This window comes from Lissotriton vulgaris, chromosome 9 (genome assembly GCF_964263255.1).
Source record: "Lissotriton vulgaris chromosome 9, aLisVul1.2, whole genome shotgun sequence".
Lineage (NCBI taxonomy): Eukaryota > Metazoa > Chordata > Amphibia > Caudata > Salamandridae > Lissotriton > Lissotriton vulgaris.
In genome coordinates, this window is record NC_141697.1 from 362083829 (window position 1) to 362108423 (window position 24595).

At 48.0% G+C, this 24595-nt stretch overlaps 1 protein-coding gene across 1 annotated transcript in view; it reads right to left on the minus strand.

Annotated features, from left to right (window-relative positions):
* Window positions 1–24595, minus strand: part of DICER1 (dicer 1, ribonuclease III) — a 521797-nt gene that overhangs the window by 355838 nt on the left and 141364 nt on the right. The window contains exons 6-7 of the mRNA XM_086937733.1: window positions 21878–22012; window positions 20985–21145 (exon numbers count right to left, since the gene is read on the minus strand). Of these exons, the coding sequence (XP_086793859.1) occupies window positions 20985–21145; window positions 21878–22012 (296 nt within the window). The remainder of the gene's footprint in view (window positions 1–20984; window positions 21146–21877; window positions 22013–24595) is intronic.

Here is a 24595-nt window from a genome sequence, read left to right on the forward strand (position 1 = left end):
TACCGACTCGGAAGAACTGTGGTTTTGAGATATTTCTGCAATTTAAATGTTATCTTGCAAAATAAGAAAAATGCTACTTACCAGTATGCATCTGTTCTTGGCATGTAGAGCTGCAGAGTTACACACTATGCATAGATGGCCACCTAGTGTTGAGCCCGGATGTTTGCAGTTTGTTTTGTTGTAGAAAAGTCTTATGGAGTCACGGGATAGGCGATTCCTCCTTAGGATGATACTGCGCATCGGCTCCATCCACAGATTGTTTTTCGCCATTAGGGAAGAGATGGAGCTGTACAAGAATTAGTGATGTCCATGTGATTTGTATCGAATTAAGACAATACTGGAACAGATAAAGGTAGCCGATGAGGCGGGTGGGCGTGTGCAACTCTGCAGCTCTACATGCCAAGATGCATACTGGTAAGGAAAATGCTACTTACCAGAATGCATCTGTTCTTGGCATGTAGAGCTGCAGAATGCTACATTTAGCAATAGACCGCAACCTGGTGTTGGGCTCGGATGATTGCAGGTTGTTGTTGTCTTCTTGGAAGAAGTCTTTTGTAGTCACGAGATAGGTGACTCCTCCCTTGGACAATACTGCGCTTGGTCATCGACTCCATCCTCAGATTGTTTTTCGCCATGATAGGAAATAATGGAGTTAGTAGAAGTAAAGAGAAAAGGATGTCCACGCGTGTGCATGCAAGTAAGATGAGTACTGGAACGGAAACAAGTCCCGGGGAGGCGGGGGGCATGTAGGATTCTGCATCTCTACATGCCAAGAACAGATGCATATTGGTAAGTAGCATTTTCCGTTCTAGGCATATGAGCTGCAGATCCTACATTTAGCAACGATTGTGCAGCAGTGTCTCCCCTAGCGGTGGTCGCTTGTATCCGTTGCAGCATATTGAAAGAGTGTTTTAAGGACAGCTTGGCCTACTGCAGCTTGCTGCTAGGCTTGCACATCAACACAATAGTGTTTAGTGAAGGTGTGTATTGTAGACCATGTTGCTGCCTTGCATATATCCTCTAATGGTATGTTTCCTAAGAAAGCCATAGAGGCTCCTAGTTTGCGAGTGGAATGTGCTCTAGGAGGAACTGTTAGTGAACATTTAGCCTTGTGATAGCATATTTGAATACACTTAACAATGTATTTATTTATTTATTTAGTGTGTTTTGTATAGCGCACGGCTACCCCAACGGGGTGTCCCGGCGCTCCTGAAAGTGTAAATGAGTCTTGCTCCTGAGGGAATCAGCAGAAGAGAAAAGTTTCTAGTGCCTTACGAAAGGGGAGCTCGTCCGGAATCATCCGGATGGAAAGAGGGAGTTTGTTCCAGTGGGAGGCGGCGCAAACCTGGAAGGTTTTCCCGCCAGAACGAGTTTTATTGAGTCTAGGGGTGGTAAGCAGATTTTTGGAGTTGGAGCGAAGAGATCTCACATTCTGGTAGGGGTGTAGACAGGAGGACAGGTAAGCAGAGCCTTGTCCTTTAATTGCCCTGTGAGCCAGTGTAAGGGCTTTGAATTCAGCTCTCTTCTGGATTGGCAACCAGTGGAGCGAGCGCCGATGGGGGGAAATGCACTCTCTAAGGGAAATGTCACATATCCATCTAGCAATACCTCCTTTAGAGATAGGATTGCCTTTGTGTGGGGGAGAGAAGGATACAAATAGTGGTTTTGTTTTTCTGAAGGATTTAGTCCTGCCTGTGTAATATAATAGAGCTCTTCTAACATCTAGGGTGTGCAAATCTCTTTCTGCAACAGAGTCCGGTTTTTGAAAAATCACTGGTAACTCTACTGATTGGTTTAGGTGAAAAGGAGTAATCACTTTTGGTAGGAATTTTGGATTGGGTCTAAGAACCACTTTGTTAGGATGTATTTGAAAAAATGGTTCTTCTGTTGTGAATGCTTGGATTTCACTAACTCTTCTGAGAGAGGTAATGGCAACAAGGAAAGCAGTTTTCCATGTTAGAAATTGTAGTTCACATGTATGTAACGGTTCAAAAGGAGGTCCCATGAGTCTTGTAAGGACCACATTTAGGTTCCATACTGGAGCAGGTGGTAACCTGGGTGGGATTATTCTTTTTAATTCCTCTATAAATCCTTTTATTGCAGTTACTCTAAATAGATAAAGGTTGTCTATTTTGTAAATACGCTGCAATATCTGCTAGATGCAGGCGTATGGAAGAGTAAGCCAAATTGGACCTTTGTAAATGTAGAAGGTAGCAAATGATATTTTGGATGGAAACGTCCACAGGATCAATGTGATTGTTGTTACAGTATATTGCAAAACATTTCCACTCAGCAGCATAGCATGCTCTGGTAGTGGGTCTTCTAGCTTCTTTAATTATATTCATACAGTCTGGTGGTAGATTTAAGTAACCAAACTCTAGGACTTCAGGAGCCAGATCGCCAAATTCAGTTGGCTTGGTTCTGGGTGTCTTATTTCTCCATGGTTCTGTGTTAACAGGGATGGCGTGAGCTGTATTTTCTGATGTGGAACCATTGAGAGATCTAGTAGCGTGGTGAACCACGGTTGACGTGCCCATGTAGGGTCCACTAGTATCAGTTTGAGGGACTGTTGTCTGAGCGTGCGTACTACTAGTGGAATGAGTGGGAGAGACGGAAAAGCGTACGCAAATCTGCCTGACCAATTCATCCATATTACATTCCCCTCCGACCGTGGGTGTGGAAACCTGGCGGCGAAGGTTGGGCATTTTGAGTTCTCGTGGGTGGCAAGCAGGTCTATTTGTGGATACCCCCACATTTGAAAGAATGGTTGAAGTACTTGTGGGTGCAACTCCCATTCGTGAATCTGTTGTGATTGACGACTTAACAGATCTGCTATCTGGTTGTGGATCCCTGGAAGGTGTTCTACTGTCAGATGTTTGTTTTGAGGGATGGCCCATCTCCAGATGTTCTGTGCAAGTTGGGACAGTTGCAGAGAGTGTGTCCCCCCCCCTGTGTTTGTATTTAGTACATGGCTGTCATATTGTCCGTTTGGACTAGGACAGCTTTGTTTAGGATTTGTACTTGAAATGTTTGGAGTGCTAGGAAAATTGCTAGCAGCTCTAAGTGGTTGATGTGGAACTGTTTCTGTTGATTGTTCCACTGATCTTGTGTGGTATAATGCAGGAGATGGGCTCCCCATTCTGTGAGGGATGCGTCTATCGTGAGCACTACTTGTGGAACAGGTTCTAGGAACGGCCGTCCCTTTGTCAAATTTTTGGTGTTCCACATTGTAGAGAGCGATATGTACAGCTGTCCACCAACACCAGGTACGTGAGCTGACCTTGAGCCCGATTCCACTGTTGTGCTAGACATTCCTGTAGTGGACGCATTTGCAGTCTTGCGTGGGGGAACTATGAAGATGCAAGATGTCATCATCCCTATTAGTTTCATAAACACTCTTGTAGAGAGTGCTGGCATTGAAAAAAGGAGAATAAGTTCTGAATACTTTGAATCCTGGCTTGACTGGGATAGGCTTGAGCTACTGATGTGTTTATAGTAGCTCCTAGATATTGATGAACGTGCGAAGGCTCTAGGTGCAACTTGGTGTAGTTTATCTTAAACCCTAAGTTGTGCAGTGTTTGAATTGTTTGCTTTGTGTGTTGTGCACACTGGTTGTACGATCTTGCCTTTATGAGCCAGTCGTCTAGGCGGGGAAGACATGTATTTGGTGTCTTCTGAGATGTGCTGCCACTACTGCTAAGCACTTTGTAAACACTTGTGGTGCTGTTGTAACCCCGAATGGAAGGACTTTGAACTGATAGTGTTGTCCTTGTATGACAAACTTTAAATACTTCCTGTGCGCAGGATGTATTGGAATGTGAAAATAGGGATCCTTTAGGTCTAGTGTGGACAGAAAGAACAAGTTACTTACCTTCGGTAACGCTTTTTCTGGTAGATACTATATCTGCCTGTGGATTCCTCACCTTGTGAATATCCCCCTTGCGCCAGCAACATTCGGAAATTCTTTTTCGTAGCCTCGCGCCGACGTGGATAGGACGTCACAGAGACACGGCTCCGCTCGCGACTCCGCTGACGTCACCGGCGCCTACAAAAGGCCCACGCCGGCGTGATGACATCAGTTCCGCCTTTTTTCCGTGCCATCGAGGCACACGGACGGACCAATGACAGTAGAAATATACAAAGTATACACAGTATACAATAGTCAAGGCAAAACACACAGTGTAAAGCAAATGCAGGAAAGCAAATGAAACATTTCCTTGACATCAAAATAAATATACATTACAGTACAATAACTCTGGCATAGAAGAGTGGACAACGGGGAGGCGGGTGGGTCAGTGAGGAATCCACAGGCAGATATAGTATCTACCAGAAAAAGCGTTACCGAAGGTAAGTAACTTGTTCTTCTGATAGATACATCTGCCGTGTGGATTCCTCACCTTGTGAATAGAGTCCCACAGCAGTCCCCACTCCCGGAGGAGGGTGTCCACTCTTCTAAACCAGGAAATCCTGAAGGACAGAGCGCGCAAAGTGGCCGTCCCTCCTGACTTCGGTATCCAAGCAGTAATGCTTCGCGAAAGTATGGAGGGAAGACCAGGTTGCCGCCCTACAAATGTCCTCAACAGGAACACCTCTAGCCAAAGCAGAGGTAGTTGACTTAGCTCTAGTGGAATGAGCCCTAATACCCTCTGGAGGTTCCTTACCGGCCAAAGAGTAGCAGATCTTTATACACAGAACGATCCATCTTGATAAAGTTCTTTTATGGACCGCTCTTCCCTTCTTGCAGCCAGCAAAGCCAATGAAGAGTTGATCGTCCAAGCGACAGTCTTTAGTTCTGTCCAAATAAAAAGACACCGCCCTCTTAGGGTCCAGACGGTGCAACCTCTCCTCCTCCTTGGAAGGGTGTGGGGGAGGATAAAAGGTAGGGAGGGTAATGGATTGACCAAGGTGGAAAGGAGTCACCACCTTAGGAAGAAAAGCAGCCCTGGTCCTTAGAACCATCCGATCAGCATGTATGGTCAGGAACGGGGGCTTGGAACTTAGAGCTTGAAGCTCACTCACCCTCCTTGCCGAGGTAATTGCAACTAGGAAAACTGCCTTAAAGGTTAAAAGCCTCATAGGACATTTATGAAGAGGCTCAAAGGGAGAGCCCATCAGAAAAGTCAGAACAAGATTCAAGTCCCACTGAGGTACAATAAAAGGGGTAGGAGGAAACTTGTTTACAAGACCCTTCAAAAACCTCAAGACTACAGGTGACTTAAAAAGAGAGGGCTGATCAGGCAAACAAATAAAAGCCGACAGCGCCGAAAGATAGCCCTTAACTGTGGCAACTGCCAGCCCCTGTTGCGCCAAAGAAAGAGCAAACCGGAGCACATCTGATAAATGGGCTCTCAACGGATCAATATCATTCTCACCACACCAAATAACAAACCTAGACCATCTATAAGAATAGACAGTCTTAGTGGAGTCACGTCTGGCAGACAAAATGACATCCACCACATCAGGTGTGAGAGAATAGGAAATCAGGTTGCCCCGTTCAATCTCCAGGCATGAAGGTGCAATGTCTGGAGGTGGGGGTGTAGAACCTGCCCCTCCATCTGAGAGAGGAGGTCTGCCCTGAGAGGGAGACGGAGCGGCGGGTGAGAGGAGAGGTGGAGTAGATCTGTATACCACACCCTTCTTGGCCAATCCGGGGCGACCAATATAACTTGGGCCCGGTCTTGGCGAATTTTCCTCAGAACCCGAGGAATCAAGGGTATGGGAGGAAACGCGTAAAGGAGTTGATTTCCCCAACTCAACTGAAACGTGTCCCCCAAGGCTCCTTGCATCGGATACTGGAGACTGCAGAATAACGGGCAGTGAGCATTGTCGCGAGTGGCAAACAGGTCCACCCGAGGAGACCCCCACGTCCGAAAGACGTGACGAACCACCTCCGGATGGAGCCTCCACTCGTGGTCGGCAGAAAACTGCCGACAGACTGTCTGCACGCACGTTCAGAACCCCGGCCAGATGATTTGCCATCAGACAAATCTGGTGGTCCTGAACCCAGGACCAGAGACGCAGAGCCTCTCTGCAGAGACACTGCGACCCCACTCCTCCCTGCTTGTTGATGTACCACATCGCGGTCGTGTTGTCCGTCAGGACTTGGATCGACTGACCGCGAAGGGAAGGGAGGAAGGCCTTGAGCGCCAAACGTATCGCCCGCAACTCTAGAAGGTTGATGTGAAGCAACCTTTCCTCTGGAGACCAAAGACCCTTGACCTCCAGATCCCCCAGATGAGCACCCCACCCTAGAGTGGATGCATCCGATATCACCGTGGCCACCGATGGAGGTAGATGGAAAGGCTTCCCTTGCGACAGGTTGCCTTCCACGCTCCACCAAGACAGATCCGCTGCAGTTTCTCTGGAGATCTTCACCGACTCCCCGAGATCTCCGTTGTGCTGATACCACTGCCTGCGGAGGCACCACTGGAGTGCCCTCATGTGCCAGCGTGCATGGTTGACCAGGAGAATGCAAGAAGCCATCAGACCGAGCAGGCGAAGGACCTTCAGGACTGGAACGACCGCTCCAGGGTAAAACAAAGGAATCATTTCCTGTATGTCGCGAATCCTTTGAGGTGGAGGGAATGCACGACAAACAGTAGTGTCCAGTACGGCACCTATGAACAGGTTGCGCTGGGAGGGCACCAGGTGAGACTTGGGTACATTTATCGAAAAACCCAACCTGAACAACAACTGAGTTGTCTCCTGCAGATGATGGAGCGCCTTCTCTGACGACTCCGCTTTGATCAGCCAGTCGTCCAAATATGGGAACACAGGTATCCCCGATCTCTTGAGATGAGCTGCCACCACCGCCATCACCTTGATGAAGACTCGAGGCGCAGTAGTAAGACCAAACGGAAGGACCGCAAACTGGTAGTGCTGCGACCCAACCGTGAAACGGAGATACTTCCTGTGCGACTTCAGGATGGGTATATGGAAATACGCATCCTGCAAGTCGAGCAACACCATCCAGTCTCCTTCCATCAACGCTTGAAGAACCTGAACAAGGGTGAGCATCTTGAATTTCTCCTGCTTCAGATAGAGATTCAAGATCCTGAGGTCCAGGATAGGACGAAGCCTGCCATCCTTTTTGGGGATCAGGAAATACCGGGAGTAGCATCCCTGACCCCTTTCCTGCTCTGGTACCACCTCTATCGCACCCTTTCGTAACAGAGTTAGAACCTCCTCCTGCAGAAGAGACAGATGTTCCTGGGTGCAAAAACCTTGACAAGGAGGGTAAACAGGGGGGAATTCCCGAAAGGGAAGGGCATACCCATTTTCTACAAGATTGAGAACCCAAAGATCTGTCGTAACCGATTCCCAATCCTGTAGAAAATGGGTAAGCCGACCCCCAACTGGACCCACATGATCCTGAATAGCGGATCTAGGGCTGCTTTTATGCAGCAGGGGGGTTGGAAGAGGTGGAGGAAGAGGAGGGCTGACGTCCACGAGGACGCGCTCTTTGTTTTCCCCTGTACGATCTGTACATTGAATTTTGCTGCTGCTGCTGTTGCTGCTGCTGCTGTTGGCCTTGCCGGAAATTTCGAAAGGAGCGATCAAAGCCCCTGAACCTTCTGCCGGAAGAAGTGCCCCTGATCTGGAGGCCCAAAGACTTCGCTGTTGCTCTGCAATCCTTGAATCGCTCAAGAGCCGCATCCGCCTTTTTCCCAAAGAGACCTGAGCCATCAAAAGGAAGATCAAGCAGAGTCGCCTGAACATCAGCCGAAAAGTCCGATGACTTCAACCAGGCTGATCTCCTAGTGGCAACAGCGGTGCCCATAATACGAGCCACAGAGTCAGCAGTGTCCAGACCACTTTGAATTACCTGACGGGCTGCCGCCTGAGTGTCATTAATCACCTCCTCAAAATCCTTTCGGTTTGCGTCAGGAATTTTAGGAGCCAGGATACGCAAGGAGTCCATCAGGGCATGCACATACCTTCCCATTAGGCATGTGGCATTAGTTGACTTTAAGGCCATACTAGCCGATGAAAAGGTCTTTTTTGCCACCTGGTCCTGTTTCTTTGCTTCCTTCTCACAAGGAACCTGCGGAAAGGCACTAAGACTCTTCTTTGAACAGGCAGCCTGAATGACCAGGCTCTCCGGCGAAGGATGTGAAGACAGAAAAGCCGGGTCCTCAGGAGCGGCCCTGTACCTCCTTGCAACACTCTTTGATACCGCAGGAGCCGACAAAGGTTTCTTCCAAACTTCCATAATAGGATCAGTCAAGGCATCATTGAATGGAAGTAAAGGCTCAACCACAGAATTTGGTGAATGCAAGACTTCTGTGAGGAGATTAGACTTGAACTCCACTGTAGGCAGAGTCAATTGAAGAAGCTCAGCAGCCTTTCTCATAACCAGATGGTAAGGCTGGATATCCTTAGAGGGAGCACCTGAGCCTGAGGGCAACTCCCACTCTGGAGAGAAATCAAGGGTCCCAGAATCCGCCAATTCCTCAAAACAGCTCTCCTCTAGTTCACCTTCTTCGACATCAGACTGTGAGCCCATATAACTCTGCTCCTCCAAAAGGCGTTGTGCTTCTCTTCTTGACCTCTCCTTTACACGCCTCGCAGCCGGATCCACCAGCGGCTTCGACGGATTCGGGGCCGGCGCCGGTATCGAATCCGACGGCACAGAAGAATGCCCTCGAGGATGATCAGGAGCAGGCGACGCCGGAAACGGCGTCGACGACTTCGGCGGAGCCGGGAATTGCCAATGCGGCGTCGGAGCCGGCATGTAAGGCATAAACGGAGCCGGAGGATAGGAGTGAGGAACTCCCAGGCTGAAAGCCAAAGGACCCATGGGACCCGAAGGTGCACCAGAGGGGTACCACGCCCTTGAGAAGACACCATACATTGCGTTAAGAAACGCTGAAGGGTCCTGGCCTGGAGCAGGAAAGGGCGGCTGAAAACCATCAGGCCGGTCCTGAGGAGGGATCGAATTCGGCTCATCGACAGGCGCAGAATCCACATCCTTCCGGGCCTCTTCCTCTTCTCGGGCCGGGGACGGCGCCGGAGACGGATTCGGAACCGGTGAAGCACTCGGAGCCGGAGATGGAGACCGCCCACGCGACTCAGAAGGCGAGGCCTCACCTTCATGCTCGGAGACTTCGAGGGTAACCACCTTCGAACGTACCTTCTTCGGTGACCTCGAGCCCGACTCCTTACCAGAGCGACGTCGGGACTCATGTCTCCTCTTCTTGTGCTTCTTCTTCGAAACATGATCCAACGCCGACTTCGAAGACGACCTCTCTCGAGAAGCAGACCTCGACCTCGCCCTGGACTTCGACCTCGCCCTTCGAGAACGAGACCTCAACGACTTCTCCTTTCCAGCTTTCACCTTCGCAACCAGAAGTTTTGCTTCTCTCTCCCTCAGGGCCTTCGGATTCATCTTCCGACACGAAGAACAATCCTCCACATCATGGTCGGAACTTAAATACCAGATGCAGTCTTCATGGGGGTCGGTAATGGACATCATTTTACCGCACTCCCTGCAGGGCTTGAAGCCAGTCTTCTTGGATGACATCCTCGAAGAGACAGGATACAGAGAAGCAGAATTAAGTAACAAAACGGCAACAAAGTACCAGTAGGCTACAGAGATTCCCGATAACCGTTAGCGTCGACGACGCGGAAAAAAGGGAACTGATGTCATCACGCCGGCGTGGGCCTATTGTAGGCGTCGGTGACGTCAGCGGAGTTGCGAGCGGAGCCGTGTCTCTGTGACGTCCTATCCACGTCGGCGCGAGGCTACGAAAAAGAATTTCCGAATGTTGCTGGCGCAAGGGGGATATTCACAAGGTGAGGAATCCACACGGCAGATGTATCTATCAGAAATCTCCCTGTTGTAGTAATAGGAGTACCTGTTGTAAAGTGATCATGTGAAAATGATCTGATTGAATGTAGTGATTGAGTGGCCTGAGGTCAAGAATGGGTCTTAAGGTCCCATCTTTCTTTGGAATTAGGAAGTACAGGGAGTAGACTCCTGTTCCTTGTTCTTCTAATGGAACTACTTGAATAGCATCTTTTTGTAGGAGTGCTAGAACTTCCTGTTGAAGCAGAGTTATGTGTTCTGCAGACATTGGACGCTGCCTGGGTGGTATGTTTGGGGGGGGGGGGGTGGCTGTGAGGTCTAGACAGTAGCCATGTTGGATAATTTGTCCTACCCACCTGTCTGTTGTGATGGAGTTCCAGGCAGGTAGGAACTGTGAAAGTCTGCCCCCCACAGGAGTGGAATGCTGTAGGGGAGGCAGAGGAAAGTCATTGTTTAGGAGCGGAAGAGGAGCGGTTGTTGTTACTACCTCTACCTCTTCCCTTGTTATTGCCTCTGTATCCTCCTCTAAAAAATCCTCTATTAGAGGAGGTCTGCGTGTGTGTTTTAAAAGATGATGTTGTGTCTGCGCCGGTCTGCTTGGAGCCTCCTCTATAAGAGGAGCGGCGAAAAGAACCTCTAGTCTGGGTGTATTGTAATGCCCCCATAGACTTAGCGGTATCTGTGTCCTTCTTCATCTTTTCTAATGTATTATCTACCTCCGGCCCGAACAATTGGTTCCGATTAAAGGGCTGGTTTAGGATGGTAGTTTGTACCTCTGGTTTAAAACCCGAGATGCATAACCATGTGTGACGCCTGAGAATAACACTAGTGTTCACTGCTCTGGATGCTGTGTCAGCTACATCTAGTGCACATTTAATTTAGGCATTTGAAATTAATTTGCCTTCTTGTTAAAGTTCTGCTGCCAGATCCTTGTGTTGATCTGGTAGGTGTTCCATTAACTTTTCTAGTTGATTGTAATGAGCCCTGTTGTAGCGTGAGAGTAAAGCCTGGTGTTTGCTATGCGCCATATGTTTGTTGCTTGTGCAGCAATTCGTTTCCCTGACGCATCCATGATCTTGGACTCTTTGTCAGGCGGGGGTATGTCCCCAGAAGTTTGAGAATTGGCCCTTTTTGCGCGCATTAGACACTACCAATGAGTCTAGTGGCAGATGACCCTTAATGTATACTGGACCAGCTGATGCTGGCCTATACTTTTTCTCTATTCTAGGATTTAACACCCTACACCTTACTGGATCTTTAAAAATCTCTGGAGCATGTTTTTTGACTCCCTTAATCATTGGTAATATTTGGGTAGACCTTTGTGAGTGTTCGAAAGTATCTAACAAAAAGTCCTCCTCAATGGCATCAGAGTGCATGGGAACCCCATGGTAAAGTGCAGCTCTGTTTAAGAAATGATTGAAACCAATACTGTCCTCTGTAGGGGAAGGTTTGGTTGGGTAGTACTGAGGATCAGGGATGTCTGGTGCATTATTTGGTGAAAAATTATTTGCATTCTCATCATCCTTCGGGTATTCTGTGTTAACATCCTCATCTGCAGGGTATGTATGTGGTTCTGGAACATCACCCCCCCCCCACCCAAATCATACTCCTCATCAGTGTGGTGTGATGATGCAGGAGAGTGAATAGGAGAAGTTGTAGGTTCTACATATGGAGTAACAGGAGAGGAAGAAGGTGAAGGAGAGGAAGGGTGCATTGGAGAAGTTGCACAGTCCTTTTTGGCAGGGACCACAGGTGTAAGTGGTGTGTCTGCTGGTCTCTTCTTATAAGGGATTGCTTCCACATGTCCAGTCTTTGGATTAATATGGACTTTTTTCTGTCTAGGATCTGGTCTAAACAGTTCTTCCTCTTCTATAATCTTCTTCGGCGTCGATTTTTTCGGAGCCGATAGAGGTTGTTTTTGTACTTTTTGCCTTATGAGGAGTATCAGTCTCTTTTGGCAATGTTTTCGGTGCTGAATGTTGTTAAGCCTTATCTGGGGTCTTCGGTACCGGTATTAGAGGTTTCGGCGTGGAGACAGGTTTTGCCGGGCCTGTGGCGCCGGAAACTGGTTTCCCCTCTTTGTTTTTTGAACCGGAAGGTTTCGGAGTCGAAGCTTTCGGGTTTGGTACAGTTTTTGTCTTTGGCGCCGATGGTACGGGTGCCGAAGTGTCTTTGTCCTTGGGCGGCGAAGGTTTTTTTATGTTCGGTGCCGACGAATCCTTCGGCGTCGAAGGATGTTTCGGTGCCAATGGAGGAGGTTAACTGGCACATGGTGTTTCTTCGGTGCAGAGGGACCGGAAGGCGTATTCTCTTTCTTCAAAGCCGGGCCCGAAGGCGGGGCGTTAGAGGGTAAATGTCGGTCTCGACTGGGCCACATGGGCGGCGTGCTGACCGTTGCCTTCTGTTTGGGTAATGTCTGTGGTGCAGGGGCAGATGTACTCACGGGTTGTCGAGACGGGATCGAATCGTCCGAATCCTCTGCCCCCGATATTAATTGGAGATCAGGCGAGTCCTCCTCTGCGCCGAGTGGAGCCTTGTCCTCGGAGATATCTTTGATTGGATATTCATCCTCGAGACTTCTTCTTTGACGATCTCCTCTTCAAAGATGGCCTACGGTGCTGATCTTCTTATTTCGTGTCGACGGGCCCTCCGATCTTGAATTGTTTTCTTCGATCGGAAGGAGGCACAGGCAATGCAGGTCGACTCGTCGTGTTCTGGCGAGAGACAGAGGCTGCAAACCTCGTGATGGTCGCTATGAGGGAATTTTGCTCGGCATACCGGGCATCTCTTGAATGGAGTTCTTTCCATGAGGCGTAGGCCCACGTCGACACACCGGAATTTAGTTGGTGATGTTGAAAGTCTATTCGATGTCGAAAGAAGTTTGTTTGAAGTTTCTCGCTTCGAAAAAGCAGAAAAATCTTTTTCTAGCCGGAGCGGAAAACTTTCATCCAAACCCAGTGGCGGAAAAAAACAATCTGAGGATGGAGTCGATGACCATGCGCAGTATTGTCCAATTGAGGAGTCACCTATCTCGTGACTACAAAAGACTTCTTCCAAGAAGACAACAACCTGCAATCATCAGAGCCCAACACCAGGTGGCGATCTATTGCTAAATGTAGGATCTGCAGCTCATATGCCTCGAACACAGCATTTTCCGTTCGAGGCATATGAGCTGCAGATTACACACTATGCATAGATTGTATAGCAGTACCCACACCTAGCGGCGAGCACCCGTATCTGTTGCAGTTGTTTGAAACAGCATTTCTAATACAGCCTGGACCACAGTGGCTTGTTGTTTAGTTTGCACATCTACACAATAATGTTTTGTAAATGTGTGCGGTGTGAGCCATGTAGCTGCTCTGCATATGTCATCTAAGGGTATGTTCCCTAAGAATGCCATTGAAGCCCCTATCTTTCTTGTTGAGTGGGCTTTTGGAGGAATTATTAACGTGTGTTTTGCTTTTTGGTAACAAATTTGTATGCATTTAACTATCCATCTGGTGATCCCTGATTTTTATATAGGGTTGCCTTTGTGTGGCGGCGAAAAAGACACAAAAAGTTGTTTTGTTTTACCAAACGATTGTGTTCTTTCGATATAGTACAGCAGAGCTCTTTTAACGTCTAAAGTGTGTAGAGCTCTTTCTGCGACTGTTTGAGGCTAGGAGAAGAATACGGGCAGCTCAACGGATTGGGTTAGATGGAATGGTGAAATGACTTTAGGCAGGAATTTTGGATTAGTACGAAGAATCACTTTGTTATGATGCATTTGCAAAAAGGGTTCTTGAATGGTAAATGCTTGTAGTTCACTAACACAGCTGCGTTCACTTCACCTACAACAAGCCCACATCCAACAACCACCCCCAACCCACTCTGCAAAGAAACTGGAACAAATTCACCATCGACCAGATCTCCTCATCGCTTCTTCAAAAGCCCCCCGCCCACTCCTCAAACCCAGACCAAGCAGCCACCAACCTCACCCAATGGTTATCCAACAGCGCCGACATCCTAGCACCACTGAAAAAACGACAAATCAAACTAGGCAGCAAGAAGGCCTCCTGGTTCAACGATGACCTTAAGAAATCCAAGAAACTCTGTTGCTCCCTCGAGAAGGCCTGGAAAAAAGACCCAACCACCAGCACCAAGGACGCCTTCAAAAACGCCACCCGCATACACCACCAACTAATCCGAAATGCCAAGAAAGCAGCCTTCAAGGACCGTCTAGATAACAACGCCCACAACAGCAAGGAATTATTCAACATCGTCAAGGAATTTACCAACCCCTCAGCCAACTCCAACGACATCACCCCCTCTCAAGCCCTCTGCGACTCCCTAGCCTCATTCTTCCACAACAAAATTGCAGACATCCACAACAGCTTCGACAACAAACCCGGAGACCAACCCACCCAATCCCCTGCAGAACCCCCACACCCCCTGAACATCCTCAATGACTGGAAGCCAATCTCCACTGAGGACACCATCCGTCTGATGAACTCTATCCACTCAGGATCCCCCACAGACCCTTGCCCTCACCACATCTTTAACAAAGCAGACTCCATTATTGCACCGCACCTCCGAGACGTCATCAACTGCTCCCTCAACTCCGCAACCTTCCCGGAAAGCTGGAAACATGCCGAACTCAGCGCCCTCCTGAAGAAACCCACAGCTGACCCCACCGAACTCAAAAACTATCGCCCTATCTCACTCCTTCCATTCCCGGCCAAAGTCATCGAGAAAGCTGTCAACAACCAGCTCGCCGCATTCCTCGAAACCAACAAATCCCTCGACTCCTCACAGTCCGGCTTCCGAGCCAAGCACAGCACCGAAACCGCCCTCATCGCAGCAACAGACGACATTCGAACTCTACTGGACAATGGAGACACAGTCGCCCTCATCCTCCTCGACCTCTCCGCAGCCTTCGACACAGTCTGCCATAGCACCCTTCTACAGCGCCTCAAAAACATCGGAATCCAAGGAAAAGCACTGGAATGGATCACCTCGTTCCTCTCCGGAAGAACCCAGAGAGTCCGCCTTCCACCATTCAAGTCAGAGGCTACTGAAGTCATCTGCGGCGTACCTCAAGGGTCCTCACTCAGTCCCACCCTCTTCAACGTTTACATGAGCCCCCTCGCGGCCATCGCACGCCAACATAACCTCAACATCATCTCCTACGCCGACGACACTCAACTGATCCTATCACTCACCAGAGACCCTAACACGGCCAAAACCAACCTACACGAAGGAATGAAAGAAGTAGCCGAATGGATGAAGCACAGCCGTCTGAAACGGAACTCAGACAAAACAGAAGTCCTCATCTTAGGTACCTCCCCCTCCTCCTGGGACGACTCTTGGTGGCCAGAGGCCCTTGGAAAAGCACCCATCCCGACGGACCACGCACGGAACCTGGGCGTCATCCTGGATTCCTCACTCTCGATGAACAGACAAGTCAACGCCGTTTCTTCATCTTGCTTCAACATTCTTCGCATGCTCAAAAAAACATTTCGCTGGATCCCTACCGAAACTAGAAAAACAGTCACCCACGCTCTGGTCACGAGCCGACTGGACAACGGAAACACCCTCTACGCCGGCACCACCGCAAAACTCCAGAAAAAACTACAACGCATCCAGAACGCCTCAGCCAGGCTCATATTAGACATCCCGCGTAAAGAACACATCTCTGATCACCTGAAAAACCTCCACTGGCTCCCCGTCAATAAGAGGATCACTTTCCGGCTCCTAACCCACGCACACAAAGCACTCTACGAAATCGGACCCGAATGCCTCAACACACGACTATCCTTCTACACCCCCTCCCGGCAGCTACAATCCTCCAACCAAGCCCTTGCCACTGTACCTCGCATCAACAAAACCACCATGGGAGGTAGATCCTTCTCCTACCTAGCAGCTAAAACTTGGAACTCACTTCCCACTCACCTTCGCCTTACTCAGAACCACCTAGCATTCAGAAAGCAACTCAAAACGTGGATATTCGACAAGTAACTCCCCACCCTTCTTCAAGCGCCTTGAGACCCTCTGGGTATGTAGCGCGCTATACAAATCTTTTGACTTGACTTGACTTCTAAGAGAAGTAATTGCTACTAGGAAAGCTACTTTCCAAGTTAGGAATTGCAATTCACATTTATGTAATGGTTCAAAGGGAGGACCAATTAACCTTGTAAGAACAATGTTCCGGTTCCACACTGGTGCTGGTAGCGTTCTGGGAGGAATTATTCTTTTTAGTTCTTCCATGAAAGCTTTAATAGCTGGTACTCTGAAAAGAGACAGATGTTGTCTGTTTTGTAAGTATGCTGCGATGGCAGCAAGGTGCAACCTGATAGACGTATAGGCTAAGTTACACTTTTGAAGGTGTAATAGATATCCTATGATGTGTTGGATAGGCACGTCTAAGGGGTCTATTTGGTTGTTTTGGCAGTATATGACAAAGCGTTTCCACTTAGCAGCATAACATGCTCTGGTAGTGGGACGTCTAGCTTCTTCAATGATGTTCATGCATTCTGGAGGAAGGTTGAGGTAACCAAACTATGACCTCAGGAGCCAGGTCGCTAGGTTGAGCTGAGCTGGGTCTGGGTGTCTGATCTCTCCATGGTTCTGCGTTAATAGGCGTGGAGATAGATTTTGTTTTTGATGTGGCACCACAGACATTTGCAGTAGCGTGCTGTACCACGGCTGTCTGGCCCAAGTTGGAGCGGCTAGTATGAGTGTCAGGGAATGTTGTTGTAGTTTGCGCACCACAAAGGGAAGTAGTGGGAGAGGAGGAAAACCGTAGGCAAATAGTTTTGACCAGTTCATCGACATTGCATTGCCCTTGGACAATGGGTGTGGGTATCTGGTGGCAAAGTTTGGGCATTTTGCATTTTCGTGGGTGGTGAAGAGGTCTATCTGAGGTTGTCCCTACACTTGGAAGAACGGATGAAGAACTTGCGGATGAAGTTCCCACTTGTGGATCTGCTGTGTTGTCGACTTAGCAGATCTGCAATAGTGTTTTGTACTCCTGGGACGTGTTGGGCTAAGAGGAAGATTTTTAGCGGTATAGCCCATCTCCATATCTGCTGTGCTAACAGAGAGCTGCAAAGAGTGTGTCCCCCCTTGCTTGTTTATGTAGTACATATTGTCTGTGCGGACTAAGACAGCTTTGCCTGACACTTGAGTTTGAAATGCTTTCAGGAGCTAGAAACACGGCTAGCAACTGCAAATAATTGATATGGAATAACTTTTGTTGCGGTGTCCACCTGCCCTGCATGGTGTGATGCAGTAAATGGGCTCCCCAGCCGGAGAGCGTTGCGTCCGCTGTTATGACTACTTAGGGAACTGGCTCTAGAAACGGTCGTCCCTTGGAAAGGTTTTTGGTGTTCCACCATTGCAGAGAACGAGGAGTCCGACCGTCTACCAACACTAGGTCTGTTAAGTGACCTTGAGCCAGGCACTACAGATATGCAAGATGCCATCATTCCTATGAGTTGCATGAACACTCGAGCTGGTAGCGAGTGTTGTGGTTAGGAGATTTTGTACACTTGTTATCCTGGCTGGAGAGGGATAAGCTAGTGTTAATTGGATGTTTATTGTAGCGCCAAGATATTGTTGTATGTGCTAGGGGTGCAGATGGGATTTGACGTGATTTACAGTGAATCCCAAGTTGTGAAGCAGTTGAACAGTAACTTGAGTGTTTTGCACACACTGTCTGTATGAGCTGGCTTTTATGAGCCAGTCGTCCAGATATGGGAAGACGTGAATGTACTGTCTTCTTAGGTGTGCTGCTACTACTGCTAGGTATTTTGTAAACACCCTTGGCGCTGTTGTGACCCCGAATGGTAGCACTTTGAACTGGTAATGCTGTCCGTCTAGCACAAATCTGAGATATTTTCTGTGTGCTGCGTGGATGGGAATATGGAAGTAGGCGATCTTGAGTGACAAGGAAGTCGTTTAATACCAGTAATGGAAGGACCTGTTGTAGTGTGACCATATGAAATGATCCGACTGTATGTAAAGGTTTAGAGGTTTGAGGTCTAGGATGGGTCTTAGAGATCCGTCCTTCTTTGGTATTAGGAAATATAGGGAATATACTCCTTTGTTTTTCTGATGCTCTGGAACTATTTCCATTGCATTTTTCTGCAGGAGAGATAGTAGCTCCTGTCTGAGCAATGTTAAATGTTCCTGTGACATTGGACGTTGCTTGGGTGGTATGTTTGGGGGGGTAGATGTTAGTTCCAGACAATAACCTGATTGAAATATTTGGAGCACCCACCTGTCTGATGTGATGTTTTCCCAGGCTGGCAGGTACTGTTGAAGTCTTTCCCCGACAGGAGTGGAATGAAGTGGGGGAAGGGGAAGGGGAAGGGGGAAGGGGAAGGGGAAGGGAGTCATTGGGCAGGGGGTAGAGGCAGAGCGCGAGTTGTTATTTTTTCCTCTGCCTTTGTTATTGTTACCCCTGTACCCACCCTTTGGTAGCCTTTACTGTAGGTAGACTGTGTAGAGGCTTTGTACGAGGTAGTAGCGGTGTCTGAAGTGTATCCCCCTGGTGGCACCTCGAAGGTTTGAGCGACTAAATGAACGTCTGAGAGCCTGCGACTGCAGGGCTCCCATAGATTTGGCGGTGTCTGTATCTTTCTTCATTTTCTCTAATGATACATCTACCTCGGGGTCCAAATAGGAGTTGTTCGTCAAAGGGTTGGTTAAGAATGGCGCTTTGTACCTCGGGTTTTAACCTTGATATGTGCAGCTAGGCGTGTCTGCGTAGCAAGACACTGGTGTTAACTGTCCTCGAGGCCGTGTCCGCTGCATCAAGAGCACACCTAATAGAGTTGTTTGAGATATTTTTCCCCTCCTGGATGAGCTTGTTTGCTCTATCTTTGTACTTGTCAGGGAGATGCCTCATTAGTGACTCTAGCTCATCGTAATATGCCCTGCCATATCTGGCTAGCAGTGCCTCTGTATTGGCGATACGCCACATGTTTGCTGCTTGAGACGCTGTTCTTTAGACTGTTGCATCAAGTAGCTTAGACTCTTTATCTGGTGGTGCAGCCTCACCGGATATTTGTGAGTTTGCTCACTTGCGTGCGTTGGAAACTACAAGTGAGTCAAGTGGTACTAGGGCCTTTAATATATGCTGGGTCTGATGGGGCAGCTTTATATTTTTTCTCTTCAATATTTGTATGAATTGTACTAATTTTTTGAAGTCTATGTTTGTATTTTATATTGAGTGTTGTATATTTATATATGTATATATATTTGTTAATTTCACAGCCCTGAAGAAGTCCATGTGTCTGGACGGAACGAGTCGGCTGTTTTTTCCAAGCACGAGTGCATTTTTTACACTTTAAATAAAAGAAGAATATTTGAAGAATACTATGGAAAGGGCGTGATCATTTATAATGTGTCCGGTCTGGCTTGCTAAGTGGTGCACCTTTGCGTTTTTGTGAAACTGTTAAAATCCTGTATTGGATTGCACCCTGGCAGAGGGTGCATCAACAGTGTGCACACTCAATCAGTGGGGGACTACCACTATATGTATATTAATTAGGAATTTCAGGTCAGATGCTCGCTTTTTGAAGGGTTCACTCTCTAAGCATGTTTCATCCTATTGATGGAGTCGACCATGGAAGAGGAACACACAACCAAATCAGACGGCGGAAAAAAGCAAACTAACAATGGAGTCGACGACCATGCGAAATGCAAACAAAAGGAGGAGTCACTATAACTCATGTCTCAAAGAACTTCTTCCAAGAAAAACAACTTGCACCCTTCAGAGTCCAATACTAGATGGCGGACGTATGCTAAGCATGTGAATCTACAGCTACACATGATATATATATATACACATACACATACATATTTTTATATATATATATATATATACACACACACACACACGCTAGCATGTCACCCTAAAATAATGATTGATGACTTAATGAGTTAATTATGTATACCCTTTGTTTTAGTAAAGCATCTTCTTGACTAGTGCTCCTTTATGCAATTCCAGAACATACATGAGCTTCAGTCGCAAATAGAAAGTTTAGTGTAAAGTCATTTTATGAATTATGAGGTTGTGTTTTCTGCAATCTTCCTTGCATGCAGTGAAGGAAAAGAGAGAAAAATGGGGTTTGGGGAGGACGGTAGAGGGAAAAGAAAAAAGATGGGAGAGGAAAAAAACAGGAGTAATAGAAAATTCAGGGGGAAGAGAAGAACCTGGGGAAAAGGCAAGAACCTAGGGGAAATGCAAGAACCTGGGGGAAAGGCGAGAACCTGCAGAAAACCTAGGGAAAGACAGGAACCAGAGGAAAGAGAAGAAACAGGGGAAAGAGAAGAAACAGGGGAAAGAGAAGAAACAGGGGAAAGAGAAGAAACAGGGGAAAGAGAAAAACAGGGGAAAGAGAAAAACAGGGGAAAGAGAAAAACAGGGGAAAAAGGGGAGAAGAGATGAAAAGGGGAAAGAGGAAAAACGGGGGAAGAGAAAAACGGGAGAAATTAAAAGAGGGAAATAAAAAGAGGTTTGCTGAAATGAGGGAAAGAAAAATGGAGAAAGAAAAATGCAGAAAGAAAATAGGGAAGAAAAAATGGGGGAAGAAGAAAAGGTTAAAAAGAGAAAATGGGGGAAATGGGACATAGTGAAAAATCTGTAGAAACAAGAACATTTTTAGAGAGAAGTAGACTACGGGCATTGATTAATGTTTTGCGTAGCTATACAGTCACATAAATAATAGCTAGGGTCTACATTCTTAACACAGGTTCAAGTCAACAAGCAAATGTACACTGTTTGGCTTCTAGGGACCTTTGTCAACATTCAGGGTGATGATCTACATAATCCTGCTTATGCAACACTTTTCAAAGCAAAGGATCTCAGCAGCGCAAAAATAGATTTTCCCATACATCATATAGGGATGTGAGAAGAAAAGCTAGGAAATAAAAAATTAGTGACAGGAACTGTGTAAGACGTTAATATATTTTACAACTAACTCAAAGACTAGACAGCAAATTTTCACTCAAAAGTGTGATTAAAGCTAGAAGAGTATATCATAGAAATTACCATTACATTTAAAATAAAGTAATTGGTTGGACTATTAGTAGATGTGGAAAGAGAATCTGAGATGCAGAGAGCGTGAGATAAATAAACAGCCCATAAACAAACGGTCCAGTATCCTCTGAAATATAAGCTAAAGTGTACCTATCCAAGACGACCAAATCAGTTGCAGTTTCAGCATTACTCTTCAAAATTCTTTCTAGCTTCTGAATCTTTTCTTCCAGATCTGATGGATCACATTTTCCATTTAAAATAGAAGCAGTTAACCCTAGAATTCGTGGACACGTGGGGTAGCTGTCACAAATCTGTCAAATGGATCAGAAAAAAACATCATGCATAAATGATTCACGTTTCTATTCATCTTACGACAGAATATCTTCACAGACCTTCACCAATACATTCGCTGTAAGAAATTTCCTGCACTGCCTCTATTCAATTAAAAACTGAGAATGGAATGAAAAATAGTAACAGGATCTCAAATGGTTTCTCAATAGGCTGTTAAATTAGTTTCAATTTCAAGGAGAAAAATTCTATAGTTTATTTTTATTTTATAGAATGCTCCAGGATCCCGTGGATGGGTTGGACAATTAAGTGCTTATGTTTTAATGGTGATTCCCTTGAAGAAAAAACAAAAAAAATGTAATAAATTACTCTTTTACTTCCCAAGTTAGGGCAAAGCATATGCTGTAGTCATAGTTCATAATGTTGGTAACATGTTCACATAAGCACTTCAAATATAGCACACACAAAACTACCCCAAAATAAATATCCATTCGAAAGACAACCGCACCACAGCTTTCACTGCAACAGACCGGAGGTGGATTTGTAATAAAATACACCGATATATATATATTTGTTTAATGCTATGGCTACTTGAAGTATGTAACAAACGCTTTTGAGTACGTTGGTAAGAAAGAACAAAGTGAGGAAAACATTATGGCAATATCAAACTGTTGCTGCAAAGGATACACTATGTATTCATACATTTTCAATCAGAAGTCCAAACTTTGAAATATTACATGCTAAACACCTGTTACCTTCATTATTTCCCGATGTGGATGATCAAGGATTGCAAGATGACACTCATCGAAAACCAACAGATTAATGTTCGACAGTGACAAGTACTCCTTTTTCAAAACATTCAAGAAGACATGGCAGGTCATAACCAGAACCTAAAATAGATAACAGAAACTATGATAGTGCAACAGTAACGGAATGAATGTTCTATTATTGGGATTTTCTTTTCATGTTTCAGCCTACATATTTACATACCAAGAAATGTAACAGTACAGAGAGACCTTAGAAAAAACTATCATTTAGTCTATGCGAACCTGACGGGCTGAACAGACCAACCCTCAGGAACAATGCTTTAAGTCAAACAATTCTTACTATGTGATACTTTTTGAAAAGGACTACCTTTTGCCTGAAGTACCCCAGATGGTGCTACTGGTTTTGCTGTCTAACATTTTGTGCACTTACACCTCCTGCTTACCAGAGATAAAGTGCCAGCGCTCCCTCTCTCAACATGATGAAATTGGCATACCCACAATTATCATATTTAGCTTACCTATAATTTTCTAGTGTATCATACAAGCCTGTATCCAGGGCCTGCAAGTTAAATGTCACAAGTGGACTGCAGCACCCATTCTGCCACCCACTGAAATGACACTGCAAACAGGACTGCAGGCATGCCATTGTAGTCTGGTGGACGAGCAGCGTTAAAACTGCAGGGTCGGGGGGCGTGGCCAAGATGGCGGCGGAGTAGGACGCCTTTCCGTGCCGCTCCGGCGCTGATCCAACATAGCAACTAATAGCACGATTTTGGGGGCACCCACGAGCCCCTACGGTGGCGGAGACGTTCGCCTAGCAGAGCGGCGGACGTTGGCGGGGTCCCCGGAGCGGTGTGACCCCCAGAGCGCCTGCGAGGACGTTCGCAGCCTACGGCCTGTGAGACCCCGGGCTTTCCGACTATCGCGGCCCGGCGTGGTCGAGGGGCGGGGCCCTAGATCCGCCTGCAGGCACTGGAGCAGACGGACGGCTGAGCGGACCGGAGTTTGGACGAGGGAGGTTCTATCGGCGAGACCCGGCTCATACCCCGCCACGCATGGGAGAGGACCCCTGGCCAAGTAGCGCCACTTGCATAACCGGTGGCCCCCTGCTAACGCCATCGACTGGCCCCCCACGTGGGTGGCGCCTGCGGCCTGCTTGAACTGTCCGAGCCTAGGGCCGGGTCGCTGCACGGAGCCGGACGACGACGGGGCACAGGAGTGACTCTATCGCTCATTGGTGGCGGAGGCTTGGAGGACCGAGGCGGCAGATCGCTGGCCCCCTGGAACTCCCGTCTGGGATACAGAAGACGCTCACAGTCGAGTGCCTGGGGGCGGGGAGCCTGGAAACGACTGGAGGCGAAGGAAGGAACCGAGTGCTTGGCCCGCCGGCAGCCCCCGCTGCATCCTTGGCCACGTGGAGTCGACACAGGGCGTCATGTCTACAGTGCAGCGCAAACGAAACCAGGGAAAGGACAAGGCCTCCCAACAACCGGCCTCCCCTGGAGCAAGTGGGTCATCAAGGCAATCTGATGAAGACGCTCCGGTGACGAAGGCCTTCATGTCGGAGCTGTTTGCCTCCATCAAGGAGGACATATCGGAACTCAGGTCGCAGCTCGCCTCCGACCTGCGGGAGGTGCGGAGGGACGTGGACGGCATAGGTGAGAGGGTGGCGACCCTGGAGGACAGGGACTTGAGCGTCGCCACAGATGTTCATATGCTCCAGCAGGACATTATCCGCCTCACCGAGCAGAATTTGGACCTCCAATTGCATACGGAAGACCTTGAAAACCGCTCCCGTAGGAACAACATCCGTATACGGGCGGTGCCCTGGGACGGTGAGGCGGGAGACCTCCGGGGATACGTACAGGAGCTGTTCCTCCAGGTCTTAGACGAGGAGGACACGAAGGAGATACGGATGGACAGAGTGCACCGGGTGGGCCTGCCGCGGCGAGGGGGGGGTCCTCCCCCCGACATACTGGTGTGCGTCCACGATTTTCAACTCAAGGAGAGGATACTACGGAAGGCCAGGACCATCGACTCATTGCAATTCCGTGGCCATAGACCCCAGCTGTTCCAGGACTTGGCGGCCTCTACCTTACAAAAACGAAGGGACTTCCGTCCTATCACAGCATTCCTGAAAGAGAGGGAGATTGCCTACTCTTGGGGGCACCCTTTCAGAATAATTTTCAGATGGCAGAACCGCCTGGCCCAAGTACGCACACTTCAGGCGGCAAAAGAGCTCCTGGGATTGGCGGATGTTCCATCATCGCAGGCCACGGCGGCCTCCCCATCTCGGCGGTGCCGCCGGATCCCCTGCAAGACAACGCCCGGACCTCTCTACCAGCCTGCAGGAACGAGGAGCAGCGGTCGCTTCGGTGGCATCGGCCACGTTGGCTGCTTCACAGCTCAGCTCTGGGGCGGCGTGAGCCCCAAAATGGCGGATTGGCGCCGGGAAGGCTCGGGCCTTCTGATCGAGGGTGTGCAAGTACTCTGGTGGAGACGACCTTGATTACGGCCAAGGGGAATAGTGGCTTCATTCCTCTGGCCTGTCACTCGATTGGGGGCTTCCTACGGACTTCGGCCTACTGATCCTGTTGAGTATGGTTTTTGCGCTTTTTTTTCCATTTTTGTACAATGTTCTGTGTTGGTTCGGGGGGGGTTTTGGTTGGGGGACTGTTGGGGAGGGGGAGGGGGGGCCGTGACGGC